The sequence below is a fragment of the Kwoniella europaea genome, chromosome 3, assembly GCF_036810445.1.
Source record: "Kwoniella europaea PYCC6329 chromosome 3, complete sequence".
Lineage (NCBI taxonomy): Eukaryota > Fungi > Basidiomycota > Tremellomycetes > Tremellales > Cryptococcaceae > Kwoniella > Kwoniella europaea.
In genome coordinates this window covers 104,381-125,741 of record NC_089489.1, presented here as the reverse complement: position 1 = coordinate 125,741, position 21,361 = coordinate 104,381, and the positions used below count along the sequence as shown (strand labels likewise).

Sequence of the window (21,361 nt, the reverse complement as noted above, 5' to 3'; positions counted from 1 at the left end):
CTACGCCAATAGACCTTTATAGGTTGTCTTAGTATGACATGTCATAACAAAAAGCTAAGCTGGGCGTCCCCAACCTACCGTACACACCTCTTCACTAATCCGGATCCAATTCAAATGGAAACATCACCTAGTCGTTTCTTTCAGATTGGAATGTGGCAAATCCGATTCCAATCCTAGTCGAATCTTTCGGGACGTCGACATCTGACAAATGGATTCGTTTCCTGCATAAGGCATTGAGAATCATTTTCAGAAGCCCTCACAAGCTTCCAGCTATTCTTATCCCCAGATAAGAACAACGTTTTGGCGTGCCGCGCAGAACGGTCTTTATGCTGGGAGCATAATTCACAGGGTCGGACGGTGCCAGAAAATGATCTCTACCTTTGTGAGCCACTGCGAGTAGAGGTGATTGATACCTGATTAGCGACTAATGACGTATGAGAGATCGGAGAAGGTTCGTTGCGCTACGTGAGCTCAGCACGTACACATGTTATCTGTCATTGTGAATTTGAGGATTGTCGTGTGATAGGAATGACGACGACGGAACGTCATTCTTTGAGAGGGGTATGAATATGAGAGGACGGCCCAGATCAAAGCTACGCACAACTTGAGAGTTTTCTTTCCAAGCTTACCATTGTGTCAGTAATGATGACGGTGGAGAGGTTTGAAGTGCGAGGTGTATATGTCGTCAGCTGTATATGATCCAGTATTGTCAACCTTATTTTATTTGTTGGATTGAGCTACCGCCTTGAAATACCCCTCTTCAGTCCTTGATGTTACCTTTCCCTCTCCTTCTAGCACTCATCTCAGCCGACTGTTGTTCCTTTGGTACATCTCAAGGAATTCATGTATCTCGTCATGGAGGAATCAGCTACAAGCTTCGCCTTAAGCGTGGAGCAAGTAGCCCAATTGGGTACAAACAAACTCGTCGTCTTTTCTAAAAGCAATCAGCTGGCTAAGTGCAGGGAAGAAAGGCATGGGTTATACCTCCAAGAGATATGGACCAAGTTGGAAGTGAGTTCCTGTCTGTAGACACATATACCTATATTATGTGTTTCATGATGCTGAATGAATTTATCACTTGCTGGCGCCGGTAGACTAGGGGCTATGCCACTCATCATAAAATTTCAGATCTGACAAGGAGTGGCGGAAGAGGGATGTTTGGGTGTTTAGTGGTGATCGACGATAGAAAGTACAAATTGTCCGTTCACGAGTTTACCTACAAGAGTCATTGGCAGATTGTTGGTTTGTACGATCTTCTGGAGTGGATCAACAAGCTAGAGTTTCAGTACCAATTATTCCAATGGGCCGAACTGCCTGCCACGTATATCCCTCAGTTGCCAATGGGAAATTCTGACTTCATCGAACTCCTCAAGAAGGACTCAGTCAAGCCCTTGGAAACCATCTTGGAATCTGCCAAGACACAATTCTCGGTACACAAGTTGTATGAAGATTTGATGGAAGCGAAAACCTCGATGGATCATCTCGCTGTTAGACGTTCTTCGTCTATATCAACATGTCTCTCGCCATCTTCTGTTTCTAGCGCTTCTTCCAAGGTACAAACTTGCTCAAACTCAGATACTTCCAGTGAACAAGACCCACTGAAGCAAGAGGAAATGTTCGATACTCCATACTTGGACACTTCATCAAGAATATCCTCCTCTTCACCCCCAATTGGACTCTCTACCACCCAATTGGCAACTCCTCTGATTCCCCTCTCGCCCACGCCACGTCCACGCCCACGCCCACGATCCTCCCTCCCTTGCTATCGCGTACTGAGGATCAGTCGAAATGGCAAGATCAGATTGGCCAAAGGGTTAGATATACTTGTAAGACGAGCTATTCGCCTTGGAAAGAAGAGGGTGGTATATGAAGGGCAAGTATACAATATCTCTAAGATTGTTGGATGACTGTAAGAGGAAAACGATGTTGTGATGCATAATGTTCAGTGCTCCTTGAACATGATTTGAACTCGACTTCTTCGAACAAGTACACCTACAGTATAATCTTCCTCGCTGATGAGGAAGGTGATCTGTGCGTTTTACACGACAACCAAAGGACCTTTTAAACTAGGTACCATCAACATACCATATACCGATTAGATTACTAGATTACTATACTGATCATAAGGAAAGCAAGAAGGAAAAGCAAAAGAAAAAAGATATATAAAGACTGGATATCGATACTCATCTCTGTCTTCTTTCTTTTTATTTCTTTCATCTCTTTCGTCAATCCCTCTCAATACAACTTAGTTCCCACTTACTCGTTCAATACTAACATCTCCCTGAAATGACTAAACCTCATCCCGATACTGATCCCAACGAGATCATCGTCACCCTCGACCAACCTTGTGCTTGTAATTTCCCCAATGCCAACGCATACGACCTTTGTGTGATGCTCTTGGCTAGAGAGTATCAATGTGAGTGACATCGGACTTACATGTTTCTCCCATCAATAACGAAGAGCTTCCTGAACGGTCTACGATCTTCCTTCCCTCTCATTGTCTTGAAGTTGATTTTTTCCTTCCTCCTATCTAGCAACCTTCCTCCGAGTTCACCAGCAAAACCTAATGCGTATTTCGGAAATCCTCTTCGTCTCCTTACCCAACACTATCAAACGCAAAATTTCCCTTTACACCTTACCTCTAATCACTCCCCCACCCAAGATTCACTTCAGACCATATCCCACCAACGTGATCATCAAAGAATGGATCCACGAATACGATATACACCTTGAAGATCTGGTCGATGAGATTCAAAGAGTTGAAAAAAGATTGGTGGACTTGAGAAATAAAAACAAAGACAGTAAAGTGATCAAGAAACTTGAAGAATTGGACGATAAACACCAAAAACATCTTATTGTCAAGAGATCAGAGAAACAAAGGGAAGATGGATTGGTTGATTGTCGATATGTACCTAAGAAAGAAAAGTTGACTGTAGATAGTATCAAGCAACTCACCAAAGAGACGATGGAGAAGTACAAAGCGTTCAAGATGGATAGCGGTGAGCTTGATTATCAAGAGGAGGAAGATCATGAAGTATGCCATTGTTCCTGTGTGAGAGAATTGTTATTTGAAGTAGTATCGTACTTTACGTAGAGGACGAAGAAGCTGATTCACATCTGATCTTATGATTTAAGCATACACCACCCGATATTGACTTCCTCAGATGGTTGAACACCTTCGATATGCCTTCTGAACTCCTGGAACAACCTGTCCCCGAAAGCTTCCTCAAAAGTATGATGGACACTGAAATCAGAGGTTTCGATCCTACTTCGTCATTCGCCAATCCGACATCCACCGGGTCGACATCTCGAGGTAAATTGCCAAATCCAGTATCTAAGATTGGTAAGAAGAGGATTGTAAGTGGTCGAGCGGGACCGAAAGTTGGGTCATCCGGTATGACGAGTGAAGAGAAAGAGAATATCGCTGTGATAGAGGTATTGTGAATAAGGGATGGAATTCATAGGTATATTCTATGCTAGATTTTTAAAGAGTGTTGTGATGATCCGGGCTTTCATGTGTAAGGATGTACATCATGTTTCTATACCTTATGTATATATAGACTCATGTATAGGATAAGTTCACAGGAACTGAGATCGATGAATTCCTTCATTGCTATGTGTGAGTGAATGTTGGTCGATGGTCAGGTTGAATGATGTTCTACTTTCCTCCTCCTTCCCCTGAAACCCATTTGAGTTGCGTACGTGCATGAACAAGTAGATGAACAAATACACAAGTAAACATCCATCTCTATTTCAAAGTCTTACCTTACTTTTTCCAGAAGTTACGATTCCACTGATAACGATGTCAACCCATCAGGAGCTCGAAGACCTCTCGCATCGTCCACGACTACCAACATTTCTACCAGAAGACCTCACACCAGATCTCCATCCTCGCTCTATATCCCTTACGATGGATTCACAGAGTCGAGGAGCCGTACTACATTAGTTAAGTCTAAAGCTGACGAGAATGTCAATGGTACTGAGATTATCAAACCCACGTAGGGAGTTAAAGGGAAAGAGCAGCAGGATGACAGTATGAAGAAATTGGGAATTCTGGAGAGGAAGGTGGATAAGAATGATCAAATTATCAGAGATAAGAGTGAGCGAGGTTACCAAGGTCCACTTCCCATACAACAAAAATTGACAGTTTGTGTTGACGCATTTGAACCTGGTATATTTGAACAGTATCATCATTGGATAATCGATTTATGGAGCTTGAAACCCACGTATTATACCTTTTATCCAAATCGCCTTGCAACCTTTCACACCATCCCTCCAATGTCTTAGATGACCATTTTAAGTCACCCCCTGTTCCTGCTCTGGAGCGGAAGCTGGAAGAAGCGGAATGGGAGAGAAGCTTTAGTTTGGATCGTGAAAGAGAGAAGAAGATGGCAAAAGTCACCAAATTCGTAGATGAGGATGAGCATCCGATGAACAGTACGGAAGACATGGAAGGTGAGTAAATGTATATATGTCTGTATCTTTCTTATAAAATGGTACGGGAGACTGATCAGTACATATATTATCGTCACTCGTCTAGAGTTTAAATCCCAACTGAAGAGTCAAAGAGAGATGATCGATCAACTATTAGAGCGAGATAGGAAGAGAGATGAACAAGGTAAGCTCCTGCACTTTATTCCGCTGGCGCTAAGGTATGAAAGCTGAATAAATCATCCTGTAACTCCTTAGTCACATCCTTACTAGTGAGTATCAAGGTGCCTGAAAATACCTTAACTCAGTCACAGCTGGAGTTGTCGGCTCTACAAGGACGGATGCTGGATATGAATGGGAGAATAGACAATATCGAAGAAACTCAAGATGTCGGTGAAGCGAGTATGATGATTCCTCGGACCAGTCCCAGTCCCAGCGTATGAACGTATGAACTCACTCCTCTCACGCTGTCTTCTCATTCGACAACGTCTTGAATCCACTGTTGGCACTACACCCCCTTTTGGTACTGTACGAATGTATGTACGTGATTTGGTAGCTTACAACTTACGAGAATTGGAAAAATTGAAAAAGATGGACTGGCCGGATAACTCGGAAAGCCGGTTTATCACCTGCGCCTGTCTGTCACCTTGATCACGAGTCGGACGACTATCATTTGAATGGGACGAGATGGGAATGACTAATCTTATTTTATACAAAAAGCATACATGTGCTTCTCGGCATTCTCATCTCACCGCACCTGTTGGCTCCCGATAATTACGGCTTTCGATGAACATTACAACTAGCAACCTTGTTCCCGCAAAGTGAAAAGAGACAAGAGGTCTGGTGACCCCATCTTTTCGATCTGAGACTTTCTTACTTCAGTGGCGGGCGCGAGACTACTATCGCACTGGTATTTTGAGTTGTACGAGAGAAGAAATTTTCTATCTTCAATTCATTTGTTTTCATCTTATCAGCTGACACTCGAGAGAACATATCTTGTTCGTGCATACACTAACCCAGCGGAGAAGGAGAGTCCGAAAGGAAGAGATGTAACGTTAGTTACTTCATTTGCTTCTTCTCGGTTGTTGTAAGATCCGGAACCTACAGCACCTTAGATGGTGCAGTGACTTATGCCATGGCCTGGTTTCTCCAGAACTGAATCGATATGAGACATCGACCTAACAAATCGGGAATAGATCGTATCATATATATATTTACTGATCATTCCCCACTAACGTAGTATCGTCTCTCTTCCCCACTCCCATTATTTTACTATAGTACTACTACTATACACCCGTCGTATATCCCCTTAAAGAGGACCTGACTGTACTCCCAAATATCGATCAATCATCATGCGAGCAGGTATCGATTCGTTGGTCTACCTGATCACCTGTATACTCTCGACGGTCTGTCTGGCAGCATGCGGCAATTCCCTTCATCGGAGGAACGCTAATGTCGGTGAACAATCTAGAGCAGCTGCTTCACGAGGTAGTGAGTTGGTTTCTGCTTGATCGGCGATCGATATACGATACGGTTGTCAGAGATATGTACAAGCCAGTATAGCTGATGATACTTTATTTGGTATTCGTAGTCACGTTGATCCTCGCTACTAACGATTTGACGGCTGCGGGGTTCGCTCTTTCCGTAGGAGCAGGGGGGATCGCTGTGAGTGTGCCTTCCAATGTTTATCTTCTATTTACCCTTGTAGAGCTTTTAACAGAAGCCGATCGGTAGTCTGTGTCAGACCAGAGTACCTACTAATGATGGCTCATTCATTGTTGATTATACAGGTCGGCACTTTGATTCTGTTCATCCATTCCCTCCGTTTAGTCCCAATGACCAAATTCATCCGACGGATCTTCTTCCTCTCTCCATTAATGCTAGCTCTCAACACCCTCCTGCTTATATCGTCAGGTATCGCAGTGACCTACCTAGGGAGACAGGGGACCACTTCGGTGGAAGCGTTTATAGGTAGTACCAAGTTACCTGAGTCTGTTATCAGAGCTCAGGCGCAAGCCCAAGGTACACATCTTGATTAGTGAGTCTCTAATCCTTCCCTCCCAGCTTCATTTCACGTTCTATTCTCATGTTCAAGAGTCGGTATGGTAAGAGTGTACTGTGATCAGCGAATGGCTAATTTGATGGTCTTACCCATTAGCTGGGCAAACAATTACGTCAAATTCATGGTCGCTTCACCATGGCCAGTTATCCCATTCGCTTTAGCTGTGAGTAATTCATTTCCGTCTGAACTATGTACAAGCAGCGAAGGGGAATGAGCTGATATCTAGTCATGGGGGTTCTAGTCGCTCTTTTTCGCATATAGAGCTTATCAGGTTGAAAAACCTTCTGCGCAACAACATGCCACATCAGAACAACCGTATGAACACAAAAATGGGAATCAAATCGATAGACAAATTTCGGGTAATGGTTCGAAACCTGAAGTGCAACATATCGCTTAGGACTATTTCTGTAATATGTCATAATACTGTTTATCTGGACTTTCGACAGAAGGCTTTTTCTTCTTGTATAGGTTTACCTGATTGTTTCAAAGGTTATTGATCTTATCGGCTGTTTTCTTTATACTCTTTTTGGTTTTGTTTTACTTTTTGTCTCGTAGATCGTACTGTATCGTTCAGATTAGCCTACTCTTAAGTCGCTTTAGTTTCAGAGGGGAATTCGCAGGATGTAGAAGTATTTGATATCAGTACATTTCGTTAGAATGATAATGTATGTACAGTGGATTAAATCCATACTGATAGACCAAATCAGCTAGCACCTAAAACTATATTCACACTGTTACTGCAGTTCAACTTCAACTGATTGACCTAAGCTCGTCTATTTCCTATACTTATATCCCACTCCTTTCGATTCCGATTTCGACTTCCTCCCATACTCTACATAAGTCCTCGTAGTAGTCCTTCCAGAAGGTGTACATTCAACCGCTTTGACTACTACTTTGCCTGTCCTTCGTCTTCGGGGTACACTGTTGATCGTCACTGGAGGTTGGTCTAATACCATGATTGACGGTCGAGTGGCCGAGTATGAATATGTGGGACGAGCGTAAGTTGTCGGATAACGATGATGGGATGTGGTAGGGTGAGGATGAGCTCGAGTTGAGTGACATGCACCCTGTAGGGAGAGATTAGCTGAGCTATCTGATTACGAGGAATGGTAGACTTGCCATCGTATTTGCTTTGATGATCAAGGTAATCAATCGGAGGCTCAGTTGGTTCAGTATTCAGATAGTGGTATATCTTGTCTATACCATAACTACTTATGTTAAGACTATATGCCATCGAGTCACTGGGGTCGATTCAGCCTTGAAACTGACACTGTTTGTCCAGCATCATCAAGAGAAGGGTCATCGAATGACGTTGATGGGGATCCCTCCAAGTTCGAGCATGCTCTTCGAAGACCTGCCGACGACTTGCGCGTTGTGGGATGTACCTCCTTTCACAGCATGTACCCTCCCGACATGGAAGTATGACATCAGTACTATATGATCCGGTAGGTCTCGTTATCACAGAAAGTCAGCACGACAACTAAAGGTGAGTAAGAACAGCATCTCTCAAACTTCACTTTGACCGTTTCGAACACACAGTATCTTGGTACTTCTCCATCTACATCTGCATCTTCAAGAATGATTGTTTAGTTGTAGTTGTGTACCTCCTTTGACTGCCTCATATATTTCTCAACGTCTCCTACCACCCCCATAACCTCCATAACCTCCATAACCTCCATAACCTCCATAACCTCCATAACCTCCATGACCTCCATACCCTTGCCTACCCATTCCGGGGTGACCGTGGAAACCCCTTCGTCCTCCGTGATGTACGTGCGTTACAACCACGGGTCGTCGTCGCATCCCGATGGGCGCGATGGGCGCAACAAACATAGGTGGGGGAAGTGGGTCGATGACGACCGTTCGATGATGGTATGGATGAGAGACACAGAGGCCCTACAGTTCGATCATTTGATTCAATATGAGCGAAAGCAGAGGTGTGACCTTGGAGCGCTCACCTACCATTGCAGGAAAGTTGATTCACTAGTCCTTCTAGATTATAAAAGATGCAGTGATTTATTGGGGTTCTTCGTGATGCTGAGCTGATGATTTGAAGTCTCAAGTAAGATAGCAGAGCGAACCTGGCTCGATCTGTGTGATCACATCAGTCGAGTTGAACAAGCAGTAGAGAATTCTTGTGAATGTGAGATATCAATTCATATGATAAAGCAACGAAATATCACAGGTAGTCGTACATTAGCATCTGGATTGTGGGTCTCAACCAGAGATTTTCTCACAGGTATGATGATGAGCATTTGGACATGCGTATGGTACTAATTTTAGAGTTAGACTATGTTTCGCAGACTCGTACATTCCTCAATGGTGAGAGCTATTTTCCCTCGCATCCTCTCCGTCATGCATCTCGAGAGTGACGTGGCATAAACTGCTGTACTCCCACGTGGAGATGATCGGATCCGAATATTATCATCTGGTATTTTCAAGATTTCCATGTCCAGTCCCTCCCGTCAACAAGATAATTTTGATTTTTATCTTGACCTTTACAGCAGTACACCCCATAGCACTATCTAGACAATAAAAAGCAAGATGTCAGAGATCAATGAACCAGGACCCATACCAGAATTACTATCTCAGCCACTTTCAGGAAGTTTGGGCAAATTATCGAAATTCATCGAAGAGAAACCATGGATATTAGCTTCCTCTGAGGGCGATGAGCAAGTAGCTGAGAAAGCCCTGCAAGTAACCAAGGATATATTTGATTTGGGTGAGTACCATCTTTCATTGGGGGATCACCTATATAGAAGGTTGCCATAGTGCAGTCTGGGCTAATGGTATACCTTTGTAGGTATATCACTTGAACCAATTTCTCATTCTCACTTACATCCCTTCCTCCTATCGATACTCGAGCCACCATCCATCAATACCCGCTCTCAATCCAAACAGAAATCAAAATTCGAACAGGACGAAGTACAAGAGGATGCTAAGCCAGATGTCGAATCTTTCTTACCGTATACCCCATTATCGGTATTGACAGTAGATGGACTGGATCCGGAACAGGTATGGGCTCAGTTGGAATTACGTTCCGAGGCTTTATCGAAGGTCGTCAAAGAAGTTGGAGGGTCCAATAACCTAGAAGAAGAAGATCAACTACAGGACCTGGAAAGCGATGTTGAAGATGAAGATGACAGTGATGAAGATATGACGATAGAGGAATTTAGACAGATGTTGATTGAGTCTGGGGAGACGCAGGCTGCTGAGATGGATGATGAGGAACTGAGGGAGTTGATGGATGATTTGGATGATGATGAGGATAGCGATGATGAGGAACTCAGTGAGAGCGAAGAAGAAGAGGATGAGGGAATTGTTGAAAGCGAAGAAGAAGAAATGGAGTTAGAAGGAAGTGATGAAGAGGAAGAAGATGTCGAGATGGATGAATTCGATCTGGATGAAGCAGAAGAGGACGAGGACCAGGAGAATGAGGACGATGAGGAAGAGGGGGACGAAGAAGAGGAAGAGGAAGATGACGAAGACGACGATACGTCCGCTCTATTTGGTGCAGGTCCCTCTCAACCACAACAAAGAGGTAAAAAAGCACATCCAACCCTTGATGACGATTTCTTCTCCATCGACGAATTCAATCGACAGACCGAAGAACTAGAAGCTGGACGTTTGACTTCCGGTAGATTAGGAGGTGATGAGGATGATGAAGAGGAATTGCAGGATGTAGGGGATATGATGCTTTCTGGTGCAGGGGATGAAGAAGGTGAGTTTATTAATCAGCAAGAAATGTCTTGCAGTCAATAATCTGTGAGCGACGAAGCTGATCTGAGAATAACATAGAAATCATGTACTCCGATTTCTTCGAAAAACCAAGAGGTCTACCCAAACCTGCTGCTACCGCTAAAGGCAAAGGAAAAGCCAAAGAAACGAAAGTCAAAGCTAAAGGAAAAGGAAAAGGCGTGAGATTCGACGAAGATGATCTTATGGATGAAGACGGCGAAGAAGAAGATGATGAAAATGCCGCGTACGAAACTATGGGACGTATGAAAGGTGATTTGTTTGACAGCGATGACGAAGAAGACCAAGAGGAGAAGAGTGAGTCATTTATACCATCTGATTGTCGTGCAATTCTGTCCCTACAAGCAAGTGCAATTTAGCTAATGGCTTACCTTATCGTGTAGACTTATCAAATCATGAGAAGCGGCAACTTGCTCTGGCACAGCAGATTGCTGAATTAGAATCTGAAGCTGTCGGACCGAAAGATTGGACATTATTAGGAGAAGCTACCTCGAAAGCTAGACCTGAAAATTCATTACTGGAGGAAAATTTGGACTTCGAACAAGTTCAAAAAGTCGTTCCCGTCATTACAGATGAGAGTGTCAAATCTTTGGAGGAAATCATCAAGACTAGGATATTGGATGTGAGTCTTTTACCGTGGGCTGAGTTGAACAGAGTCGGTTTGCTGATGTGATACGCAATCATAGAACAACTTTGATTCGCCAGTCCGGGTACGAGCTTACGAGCTTACGCCATTCTTACCATCAAGGTATTTCGAACTACAAGATACTCAGTCGAACAAATCCCTTGCTCAGATATACGAGGAAGAATATCAAGCTGCTTCGTCCGGTACGAAAGTGACGGATCAACGTGATGAAAAGTTGAAAAAGCAACATAATGAGATCGATAAGCTATGGGATGAGGTCTGTTACAAGTTGGATGCTTTGAGTAGTTTGAACTTTGTTCCCAAGGCTGTGAGTATCTTCCTTCCCGGACGATTTACTTGTCGTGTTTTGGTGCTGACAGCGCCATCAATTCCCACAGCCTAAAGCTCAAATCAGTACGATCTCTGACTTACCTACCACGTCCATGGAAACTGCCCTTCCATCTACCATGGGCACTTCAACTATGTTAGCACCAGAAGAACTATTCCAACCGCCCTCATCGGCTTCTCTCGTTGCTAGATCCGAGTTGACTCCTGAAGAAGCACAGCGCGCCAGACAGAAGAACCGAAAGGTGAAACAAGCCCAACAGAAGAAATTGAGCGGTATGGCAGATCTGTATGGAAACAAGAAGAAGAAATCGGTTAGAGAGGAGAAAGAGGAGGCATTGAAGGGATTAGTAAAATCTGGGAAAGGTGTGACGGTCATTGGCAAAGGGAATAAGGAGATTGATAAGTCGAAGAAACGAGGAATGGGTGGTGAGGAGAGTAGTAATAGAGAAGGTGGGAAGAGGTTGAAGTTGTAAGGTGGACTTGACAATTGAGAGAACCCTGCTTGTTTCCATTTTAGTATATAAGTTGCATTCTTTCTTTGTGTGTATGCATGGCGATGCCTCTTTGTCCCGTCATATTGATAGCTTATCATTCCGTTCACTGCATCTGAACGTTCAATGTTGTAGAGCAGTGAACTCGAAGTCATTCAGGATGTTTTGTCACTTTCCACCTCCACTTTGATGAACCACGTCGTCACCGAAAACAACATCAACATTTACATTAACACAGCAATCATTCGCATCTCACCTCCAACATTTGACTCGAAAACGACAAGTAGAGGAACCTTCGCCTTCTTGTCTGGCCAAACGAAGTCGGACCTCAATATAGTCTTTCAGTAACGGAGCGTTCCACCAACGTCTCCGACACCGAATAGCAACTTTCGGTCATCCGGATCCTACTATCCTTCCTTTCATCGCGCATAGACAGATCATCAAAGTGACCTCTCAAATCCCACTACCCTCTAGAGGGCATCATCACCACTCTCATCACCATCATCACCATAGGCCTAGCGTCAGACCAAGATCATTGTCACGCTCATCATCTTCACCTTCCCCACCTCCCGAATCAGCCCTTTCTACATCTTCCCCTAGGTCCTCCCCTCTTCCCACTGGGGCAGGGGCCGGGGGACCTAGTACTGGAACCAATGGACGATCTTCCAGGAAGTCTTTCGGTATGAGCTCATCTTCTACGATAAGAAGTAAGAACAGAGCCCCAAGTAGAGGATCTCTACCCCGTTTTCAACCCGACAAAGCAACCCGTCCGCAGGGGAACGGAGATGCTGTAGTCACCGAGAATGATGGAGATGGAAATGGAAATGATAATGAATATGCGTCAACCAGTCAATATGGTTATGGAGCATCTGCCAGCTCACCTTCGTGGATTAGCGGGAGCGAAGATGATAGGGAATACCTGGATGATTTAAATGGCGACCAAACGGAGATAGAGAATGAACTGGTGAAACAGAGGAGGAAAGTTGCGGAACAGATCGAACAGGACAGAGTGTAAGTCACAGATAAACGATTTCACCAAGAATACTACCGTTTTTGAATAATAAGTCGAAGCTGATCAAGCTGATTTGCATGTTTAGAGCTACTCCCTCACCTGGTCCTCCTCTGAACCGCAATTCTGCCCAAGCACGACGGCATTCTAAAGCGACCCACCATCATCCTGTACCACCTGCATATACCCTATTTCCTGCTGAAATTGGATATCAGATACCCCTCTTTGGGTCCGATAGGAAAGGTAAAGGGCGAGCTGTAAATCTGAGGCTGAGAATCACGAGGAAACGATGTGAGAATGCTATACTGCTCTCAGCGGTGATATTGGGAATATGGAAACTTGGTTGTGACTGGGGTGAAAAAGCTTTAGCAGGAGGTGAGCTTCGCAACGCATGGTCGCAAGGGTAAGCAGTATAGCTGACTTGTGTGTGCAGAGATAAGTCTCTTGGTAGGGTTATCCATTATATACACCTGCGTCAGATTCCGACCGACCAGACTGAAATTACCTTCCCCTCAACCTTCGATGAACGGTAGGCCTCAATCACCCCAACTACAACCTCATTCATTACTATCGGCAAATGTCAGAGAACGAATGAGTAGGAGTTCTGCCGGCAACTCAGCGCCTGGGATGTCACCGCTTCTAGTAGGAAAAGATGATCGAAGCAGAAGTGGATACATGGACGAAGATGGTCAGATTGGAATAGGAGGCAGAGGTTGTTTATGGGGTACGGAACCTAGGGAATACAGGTGAGCGACTTCATCCCGTTACAAGCTAGAATAGTTGTTTCTTACACGATCCGGCTTTAGGGAAAGTCTGGATGACGGTATCTTCTTCGCTTTACTACTTGGACCACTAGTAGCATCCGCTTTATTACATGCTGCTTTGACTCAACTATCAAGCAATCCCGTGTCGCCTTTGCCTGGCAATTGGAATATCGAGTTTCCTCTGGTGCTACCTTCCACACCCATTCGAAGATTCGCGAACCCAATGGACACCCCACCAACAAATTCAATCAAAGCATTATCAGCATTAGTCACGTCCAGACGTAATCTTGTTCAACTATTCACTCTTTGCAGCTTCGTCTTACTCGTCCATCTAACAAGATCATTACATCTCGAAATCAAACAATCCAAACAGTCTCCTCTTACCCCTCTATCCCCTCAAATCGGTGCAATTAGTCTGGAAAGAGATAATAGCGATCACGCGAGATTTTCCGCTCAGCAATCGAGCGGTACGTACTGGCTCAGATTGGGCGAATGGACACGGACTCGAAGTGTAGTAAGTTTCGCTTTCCTGGTCACTGGATGTTGTGTGATCGTGAAGATAGTTACTGCCATCATAGGAAGAGGAGTATGGGGCGGTGAGTCGTTCCCACGTATCCGGCCTGAGATTGAGCAACTTCGCTGATCCAGGTCAAGTAGACATGTCACCTTCTGATATCGTCATCGCTACGCTATTCTACCAATTCAGTCTTTACGTATGTGTCAGGTTGGCCAGACGAGGCTTCACCCTTGGCGAATTGGGCGTAGTATGTAATGCTGCGACAGCACTGTTCATGGAGGTAGTCAACCTTACTCGAATGAAGGTGAGCCATCTATAACACCTGAAGGCAGATTCTGACTTTTTGTTCCTTCCAATCTAGATCGTGTTATTGCAAACACCTTACATCAAGACCTACCGACTTCCCACGCCGTTACTCACATTCCAGCTTGCTCTTATACCTGGGTCCTTACTCGCTGGATTCCTCTTATCCCCTTTACTATACCTATCGCGTCATCTGGCTCAGAAACCCGCTCATCGATTGCGTTTCCCCCATGAGAAACCCGTACATCGTCGACTCCTTGCACTAGGCTTCTACGGTGGATCAGCCTTAGTATGTGGAGGCTTGGTGGGATTGTGGACGCAGTGGCTACTGGGCGGACGTAATCCATGGGTATGGGTGGTATATTGGTTCTTTGAAGGTGAACATGCGTGGACGAGACCTGTTCTTATAAGTTATTGGGGTGGTCTGGCTGCTATATCAGTAGCGGGGTGGAACAGACAGCTGAACAGAGCAAGAAGACATAGAAGGTACACTGTCCCTGGACCAGGAAATAACAATACTACCAGAGGTGAAATGGCGAATAATCCGATCCCTACTCAAGAAGGAGATACGATCAGTGGAGTGGCAAGTTCAATGATGGATGCCGCCGATCAAAGATTACCTACTTTGTCTGTCAATGCAAGAAGAAAGTTCTTCCACGCTTTGGCTGTGGTCATGTTCATACCTGGTATAGCTGTTGATGTGAGCTTTCTCCCTCGTCTCCATGTCTTGAAAATCTTCGACTGATGAGCAAGCTGAAATGTCCTTACGTATGTTTTAGCCTGCATTCACCCATTTGTCATTCAGCGTGGCGTTTGCAGCCTTCAATTTCGCAGAGTACATACGGTATTTCGCATTATGGCCTTTTGGCGTGTCGGTCCATTTGTTCTTAAATGAATTCTTAGATCATAAAGATTCGGGGACGGCTATTCTAAGTCATTTCTATCTTTTGGCTGGGTGTGCTTCACCATTATGGCTTGAAGGGTGAGTTCGGCCTTCCTCCTATCGTCCTACAATATGCGATACGATTCAATATGAGATATCGGGGCTGATAATCTTATCTTCAACTGTTGATAGACCATCTGAGATACTATGTTACTTTGGAGTACTATCACTGGGAATAGGAGATGCTTTGGTAAGCTGATATGAGCTACCTTCAGAAAGGTTTAGCTGATACTGTGTTTTTACGGTAGGCAAGCATAGTGGGACGCAAGATCGGTAGACTCAGATGGACCACATCATCAGGTAAAACAATAGAAGGTAGTATAGCGTTCTTACTTTCCATGTTGGCTTGTTCGGGATCATTGTGGATGTTAGGGGTAGTAGATCCGTTCAAAGTGAGTGGAGTCATCTAGGGATCATGTCAAATGCTAATGAAATACCCTTTGTAACGATGTAGCCTTTGCCATATACTATCACTACGACTCTGGCGACATTGCTGGAAGCTTTCTCGGATCAAAATGATAATTTGATATTACCGATGTACGGCTGGGCATTAGGTACCTTATTAGGTGTGTGATGACTGTACATGTATGTACAAGTACCATTTCGCATATATACTGTATTTCTGCCTAGTCACATGAATAAATATTCTCGAAAGCGATGGAATGTTTGATCAAAGTTAAAGATTGGATAGAGTCACTTGAACTACGACGTACCGGGATACGACGTCGAAAGGCAAGAAACTCTGTACAAGATCTAGATCCACAAGCTACGTACGATGATGAAACGGTATTGATGAAAGACGAGAACATGTTCTCATCTTGACACAAATTTCTGTAGCCTGTTGGCAGCTGACCACTAATCGTGTAGTTAATCTGATCCAACAGACTGACCCTGGTAAAGTAACGCACAATGGTGAGAAGTGGCCGTAGGTTCAAGAAAAGATCGATAACAGTGTGACTCACCCTATCATCCTATCTTTTCCCACAACAGACACAAGCTTCACCTTCTTCACTATCGAAAAACTCGATGACTCCATCGATAGGACTTAATCCTTCTAGTTGACGATCGAGTAAGACCTTTCGATTATTCGGACAATTGAGAATTTCGATTTTCTTAGTCGTATTATCGGCACTTGTTCTTGAGAGTAGACCTAATATGATGAGATCATCTTCGTTCAATACCACCTGTCGATGATCACGTCGAGGCTGAGGTTGAGGTCGAGATTGATCAATCACCTTGAAGAAGATTCTTTGATCCACTTTCTGGTTGAATTGAACTATAACATGTTCGATATTATGTAAAGTTACAGAAGAGACGTTGGTCCAGTTATTATCGTTGAATTCACGATCTACCAACGCTGAGACATTGAGTGACGATCGATGATAGGTGATTGGTGAATCGTCTAGGCAGATATGAGTCGGATTCAAATTCTTCCATAGGAGCGTTGAGGAGTAAACCTTGTTGTTATCTTTATAACCTATCCTATGATTTATGGTCGAAGATTTTCCTTGGAATATAAGATACTTGACGTTCCCAAATACCCTTGCCCTTGGTCTAATACTACTCTCATCACTTCCTGGGATCTCCCGATGAATAGAAAATTCACATACCAGCCCTAAGGTCGCTCTGATATCATTTTCATTAATAAATCTAAGTGATTCACAAGACTCCATGATCCCCATTCTCCTTTCCTTATACTTCTTATAGGCTTTTTCATCCTCTTCGGTGAATGGATGATACCCTTTACGATATTTGGGGTTCAACAATTTCATCTTGATGGGCACATCGTACGATTTGATGTGTAGTCTCTTGTATAGGATTGGAGCATATCGATCGTAGGAGTCTCGCGATAAGCGAGTGAGTGTTTTGAGGTCTTGGAAGGAGGAGGTGGAGAGGGTATCAACGATTTGAAGTCTAACGTCGTCCGGAAGTGACTGAATGAGTTTGAAGAGTGGTTTGGAGTCTTTGAAAGGTGAATATGGTGAGGATGAGGACGGTGAGCAAGGAGGAGAATCGGGTTTGGGGATGGGGTTATGACGTGTACCCGAAGGAGTCATGCTGACGGTGATGGAGCAGGTGAGAGGTACTCGGGGATATCTACCATCTCACCGTCAGCTCATGACCCTTTCCAGCTGATGAGGGGAGATGATCACTGACTTGGGGATACCTTGCTGCCTTCGACTTGAGGATGGAGGCAGAGGTGAGTTGCAGTGGAAGAGGAAGGTGAAAGCGCGAGGAAAGTAAGTCACAAGAAGAATCAGAGATCGATTTTTTCATGAACACACCCTTCCAAATCACGGTGGTCAGTGCGATATAAGGTCAGTGCGTTATCTAGTGAAAAGCCACGCGAGACAGTCCTTTACAGCTCGAGCGAGTTCGGCCATTACAGCATCACCGTTCATCTATGACCATCTACCCATCCATGGGATGAAGTAATATGCACGACCAGGGAAACAAAAGGTCACTCAGTTTGAGCTGAACGGAGTCAGTGGAATCGACGGCATCAATTCAGGACGACTATCCACAGGATGAGAAAGGATCACTCAGCTCGCTGGATCTGGATGTACGTCTTCGAGCTGATAGACACGATGACAAACCACGTCTCCGTCTAGGGTTTAGTAAAACGTAAGAAGTTAACATGTGATTTACACCGTGCGTCACTCCCCCGACGTCTTTTCGTTCCTGTAAGTATATCGCTTACAGCCGTATTCCTTGAAGAGTCCATGTGCTAGTGAAATCCTTCACAGCGGATGGTTGCTAATGGCTCAAACGGTATGACCGGCCAGCTCATTCTCAAAGCCTTATCTAGATTTCTGTCATATCGCTTCGTTTTAGATGGTACACGTGCACGTTCCCGTTGTTCGTCCACGGGCGAATCAACTGGCTTCCAGGGACCACCAATAATCTATCGGTCCTCACACGATGGCGACTTCCACTCACTGGAATCCTGACATTCTTGAAACGTTCTTCAAACTCACACAACTACCGGAGGTTCAACATGTCAGCTTGGCGATGAACGTGAGTCGGACGAGCTATTCTTAGAACTATCTGAGCGATAATAGAACGGCGATGCCCGCATTCAAAACGCACGTTCAAACAGATCAAAAGATCATGATGGTGCCTGCCAAAATATACTGTAATTTCGGGTAAATCAAACTCCCGATGACGTTCAACGCTGCAGCAGACCAGAACGAAAAAGTTCATGAAGATATCTGCTCGAGTATATATATATATATGTAGTCCGTTCTAGCAAAATGTGAAAGAAACAACCCTTCCCAATCTGATACCATCATATACCATCCGACAAAATGATGCTATTGGTCTTACTTGGTTTGCTGCCTTACCTTGCCAGTGCGGTAGTCCTCGACAAAAAAGCAGAAGCGTATGTCGGATCTACCACTTCTGATATATTCCCTCCCACAGGTAGTAAGTGCATGACCCTTTGCCAGCCTGCCTTTGTCTCCTCCAAGAACAGTCTCACTTACTCTTGCGATGGGCCATAGCCAAAGTCAACAGCGATCTTTTCCCTGGGGAGACCGGCGTAGGATACCCAGGAGTGACCGTGACCGGTGTAGAGCCAGCTGCCGTCCAAACAGCCGCTTCCTACGCCTACAATACCGGATCACTCTCATCTTATCCCTTGGTAGTCGATCAACCAGAAGATGGCGACCAGAACATCGACATATCAAAGTATTGGGGTAACCTTTCACCATGGTATTCAGTCCCATCTTCGTTTTACGGTCTTAACGATACCACCCCTTTGGCTCCTGAGGGATGCTCAGTCACCCAGGTCCATCTATTGTACAGACACGGTGCGCGATATCCTACGAGTGGTTCAGCACCATATCAATTCAGCGGGAAGATGGCAAATGCCACCAAACAACAAGGAGGGTTTAACGCTTGGGGAGAATTGGAATTTTTGAACGATTGGACATTCAAGTTGGGTGCAGAGCTTTTGACTGTTAGTGGTAGATTACAGAATTTCGCTTTGGGTGCTGCATTCAGACAACAATATGGATATCTCCTCAATAACTTCACGGAACAAGGGACTTTACCTGTTTTCAGGACTGAATCGCAGGATAGGATGGTAAAGACCGCTGAGAATTTCGCGGCGGGTATGTTTGGTGTGCCAGAGTATATGGATCAGGTCAATATTGAAATCATGGTTGAAACGTCGGGTGTCAATAATACTGTGAGTAATACTGTACTAGAACAAAGCTCACACATCAAAGTACCAAGGCTGAATATATGAAATGTTCAGGGAGCGCCGTATGAGACCTGCACCAACTCGAACGTGGCGTCTCGAGGAAGTATAGGATCAACAGCTGCCAACGCCTTTGCGAAGAATGCCTTCAATGGAACGATCGATAGGCTTCAAGGTCAAATAACAGGAGTTAATATCACTTCGACCGATATTATCGCTATGCTCCAATTGTGTTCCTACGAGACAGATGCGTTGGGTTACTCGGCTTTCTGTAAATTGTTCACAAAAGAGGACTTTGAGAATTACGAATAGTGAGTGTCTCATATGCCATACTTCACCATCTCCATGTTGTGCGAGCTTCCGTGATTTCAACATGTACATTGGGTTGGGGATAAGTGCTGATGATTCAATTTGTATAATGCCTTAGTTACTACGACATCTCGTTCTACTACAACAACGGTGCGGGATCACCTGTCGCCGCCGCGCAGGGTAAAGGCTTCTTATCAGAATTTGTCGCTCGATTCACTCAGACCCCCAATCCCGCAGCGGACAACTCGATCAACTCGACTTTGGACAATAACCCCACCTACTTCCCATTGAACCAGTCGATCTACGCTGATGCAACTCACGAAGTCATTCTGCTCGATACATTCACCGCTCTGAACCTTTCAGCGTTATTCAGTTCAGGCCCCTTACCTACCGACAAGAGGACTCAGAGCTCTTTCAAAGCTTCTCAAGTTGTTCCATTCGCTACTCACTTGGTCATTCAGGTATTGGAATGTCAAAATACCTCTCCTTCCAAGCAAATCAGATTCATCTTGTAAGTCCCTCATCCGCATTGTCATAATCAACGCCGAATTCTAATACAATGCACATCGTGATACCGTAGGAACGACGCTGTTCTCCCTATCGATCAATCGTACGAAGGTTGCGAGTGGAACAAAGATGGATTGTGCTCGTTCGACAACGTGGTGAGAGCTTTGCAGCAGAGAGTTGAAGAGATCGATTGGGAATACGACTGTCATGGAAATTACACAGCTGTTCTAGGAAAGGATTATAATGGTCGAGCGCGAAGGGGCTAAAGAGACTAGAGCGGTATTGTCGAGCACAAACGAATGGTGAACCAAAAGGAAAAGGACCCAAAATTGCACATAAAAGTATAATTAATGCATTACTGTAGACACGGTAAACTGGATTTGATCAGAAATAGACATTTTACAACGTTATAATTTGGGTTAGAGGTATAGAAGAATGACATGCAATGTGCATATCGAATAGTATTCGATGAGGCAGCTTTTGAGATCATACTATGGTTGCCACTGGCATTTGTCAATTGTTTATGACAGTACATCTCAAATCGCCTAATCCGTTTGATGATCATGTCCTGTATCGATCAGAGCGATACCGGCATATGCTGGTGACATCCCTCTCAGATCTTGAAATAGCCGATGCATAAGCTCTGCGATATGAGACAGGTACCACAAGGACTGGAGTGGAGTTTATCAGATCTTGATTCTTTGATTTGCCACAGGAAGCGGAAGGTGCCAAGACGAGCAACAACGGTCCACGCGTCACAGGTCAAAGTTCATTTCAATTGTCACATTCACCACATTCACATTCATTCTCACCGTGACACCTGATATCATAAGCTTCAGCTACTTACATCGACGTCCCGCTGGTCGGATACAACAGTCATCAGATCGGTAGACATCCAAGGAAAACGGGAATTCAGAGGAATCGCAGGTGTCATAGGATATCAGCTGGCAAGTGACATCTTCTATAATCACATCCCTTTGATCGACCATAATCTACCCATCAACCGTAAGAAGCTTCCACACATCTCCTTTGTATTTATATACCTTTCGCTGATATCATGATGCCAATCTGGTACATAGCAGCCTCTATGAT

At 44.5% G+C, this 21,361-nt stretch overlaps 8 protein-coding genes across 8 annotated transcripts; 6 read left to right on the top strand and 2 right to left on the bottom strand.

Moving 5' to 3' along the window:
* Positions 1 to 855: 855 nt before the first annotated feature.
* Positions 856 to 1,907, top strand: V865_007897 (uncharacterized protein; the record flags this gene model as incomplete). The annotated part of the gene is made up of 2 exons (XM_066231639.1): positions 856 to 1,011; positions 1,095 to 1,907. The coding sequence occupies 2 exons, from the start codon at positions 856 to 858 to the stop codon at positions 1,905 to 1,907; spliced, it is 969 nt and encodes a 322-aa protein (XP_066087736.1).
* A 379-nt stretch (positions 1,908 to 2,286) lies between these two features.
* On the top strand, positions 2,287 to 3,444 carry V865_007896 (uncharacterized protein; the record flags this gene model as incomplete). The annotated part of the gene is made up of 3 exons (XM_066231638.1): positions 2,287 to 2,416; positions 2,535 to 3,034; positions 3,136 to 3,444. The coding sequence occupies 3 exons, from the start codon at positions 2,287 to 2,289 to the stop codon at positions 3,442 to 3,444; spliced, it is 939 nt and encodes a 312-aa protein (XP_066087735.1).
* A 591-nt stretch (positions 3,445 to 4,035) lies between these two features.
* Positions 4,036 to 4,874, top strand: V865_007895 (uncharacterized protein; the record flags this gene model as incomplete). The annotated part of the gene is made up of 4 exons (XM_066231637.1): positions 4,036 to 4,099; positions 4,186 to 4,455; positions 4,541 to 4,618; positions 4,690 to 4,874. 4 exons carry the CDS (start codon positions 4,036 to 4,038, stop codon positions 4,872 to 4,874), a joined length of 597 nt encoding a protein of 198 aa, XP_066087734.1.
* Positions 4,875 to 5,783: 909 nt separating this feature from the next.
* Positions 5,784 to 6,890, top strand: V865_007894 (uncharacterized protein; the record flags this gene model as incomplete). Its single annotated transcript, XM_066231636.1, has 5 exons — positions 5,784 to 5,922; positions 6,023 to 6,096; positions 6,222 to 6,469; positions 6,590 to 6,656; positions 6,735 to 6,890. 5 exons carry the CDS (start codon positions 5,784 to 5,786, stop codon positions 6,888 to 6,890), a joined length of 684 nt encoding a protein of 227 aa, XP_066087733.1.
* Positions 6,891 to 8,122: 1,232 nt separating this feature from the next.
* Positions 8,123 to 8,326, bottom strand: V865_007893 (uncharacterized protein; the record flags this gene model as incomplete). The annotated part of the gene is made up of 1 exon (XM_066231635.1): positions 8,123 to 8,326. The coding sequence occupies one exon, from the start codon at positions 8,324 to 8,326 to the stop codon at positions 8,123 to 8,125; it is 204 nt and encodes a 67-aa protein (XP_066087732.1).
* A 711-nt stretch (positions 8,327 to 9,037) lies between these two features.
* On the top strand, positions 9,038 to 15,823 carry V865_007892 (uncharacterized protein; the record flags this gene model as incomplete). The annotated part of the gene is made up of 16 exons (XM_066231634.1): positions 9,038 to 9,215; positions 9,297 to 10,214; positions 10,292 to 10,546; positions 10,633 to 10,871; positions 10,936 to 11,202; positions 11,273 to 11,691; positions 12,059 to 12,724; positions 12,811 to 13,097; positions 13,156 to 13,468; positions 13,529 to 14,082; positions 14,135 to 14,307; positions 14,365 to 15,006; positions 15,086 to 15,288; positions 15,382 to 15,439; positions 15,498 to 15,641; positions 15,704 to 15,823. The coding sequence occupies 16 exons, from the start codon at positions 9,038 to 9,040 to the stop codon at positions 15,821 to 15,823; spliced, it is 5,436 nt and encodes a 1,811-aa protein (XP_066087731.1).
* A 397-nt stretch (positions 15,824 to 16,220) lies between these two features.
* Positions 16,221 to 17,306, bottom strand: V865_007891 (uncharacterized protein; the record flags this gene model as incomplete). The annotated part of the gene is made up of 1 exon (XM_066231633.1): positions 16,221 to 17,306. One exon carries the CDS (start codon positions 17,304 to 17,306, stop codon positions 16,221 to 16,223), a length of 1,086 nt encoding a protein of 361 aa, XP_066087730.1.
* A 1,251-nt stretch (positions 17,307 to 18,557) lies between these two features.
* Positions 18,558 to 20,535, top strand: V865_007890 (uncharacterized protein; the record flags this gene model as incomplete). Its single annotated transcript, XM_066231632.1, has 5 exons — positions 18,558 to 18,675; positions 18,753 to 19,441; positions 19,511 to 19,764; positions 19,881 to 20,273; positions 20,343 to 20,535. 5 exons carry the CDS (start codon positions 18,558 to 18,560, stop codon positions 20,533 to 20,535), a joined length of 1,647 nt encoding a protein of 548 aa, XP_066087729.1.
* Between the last annotated feature and the right edge of the window lie 826 nt (positions 20,536 to 21,361).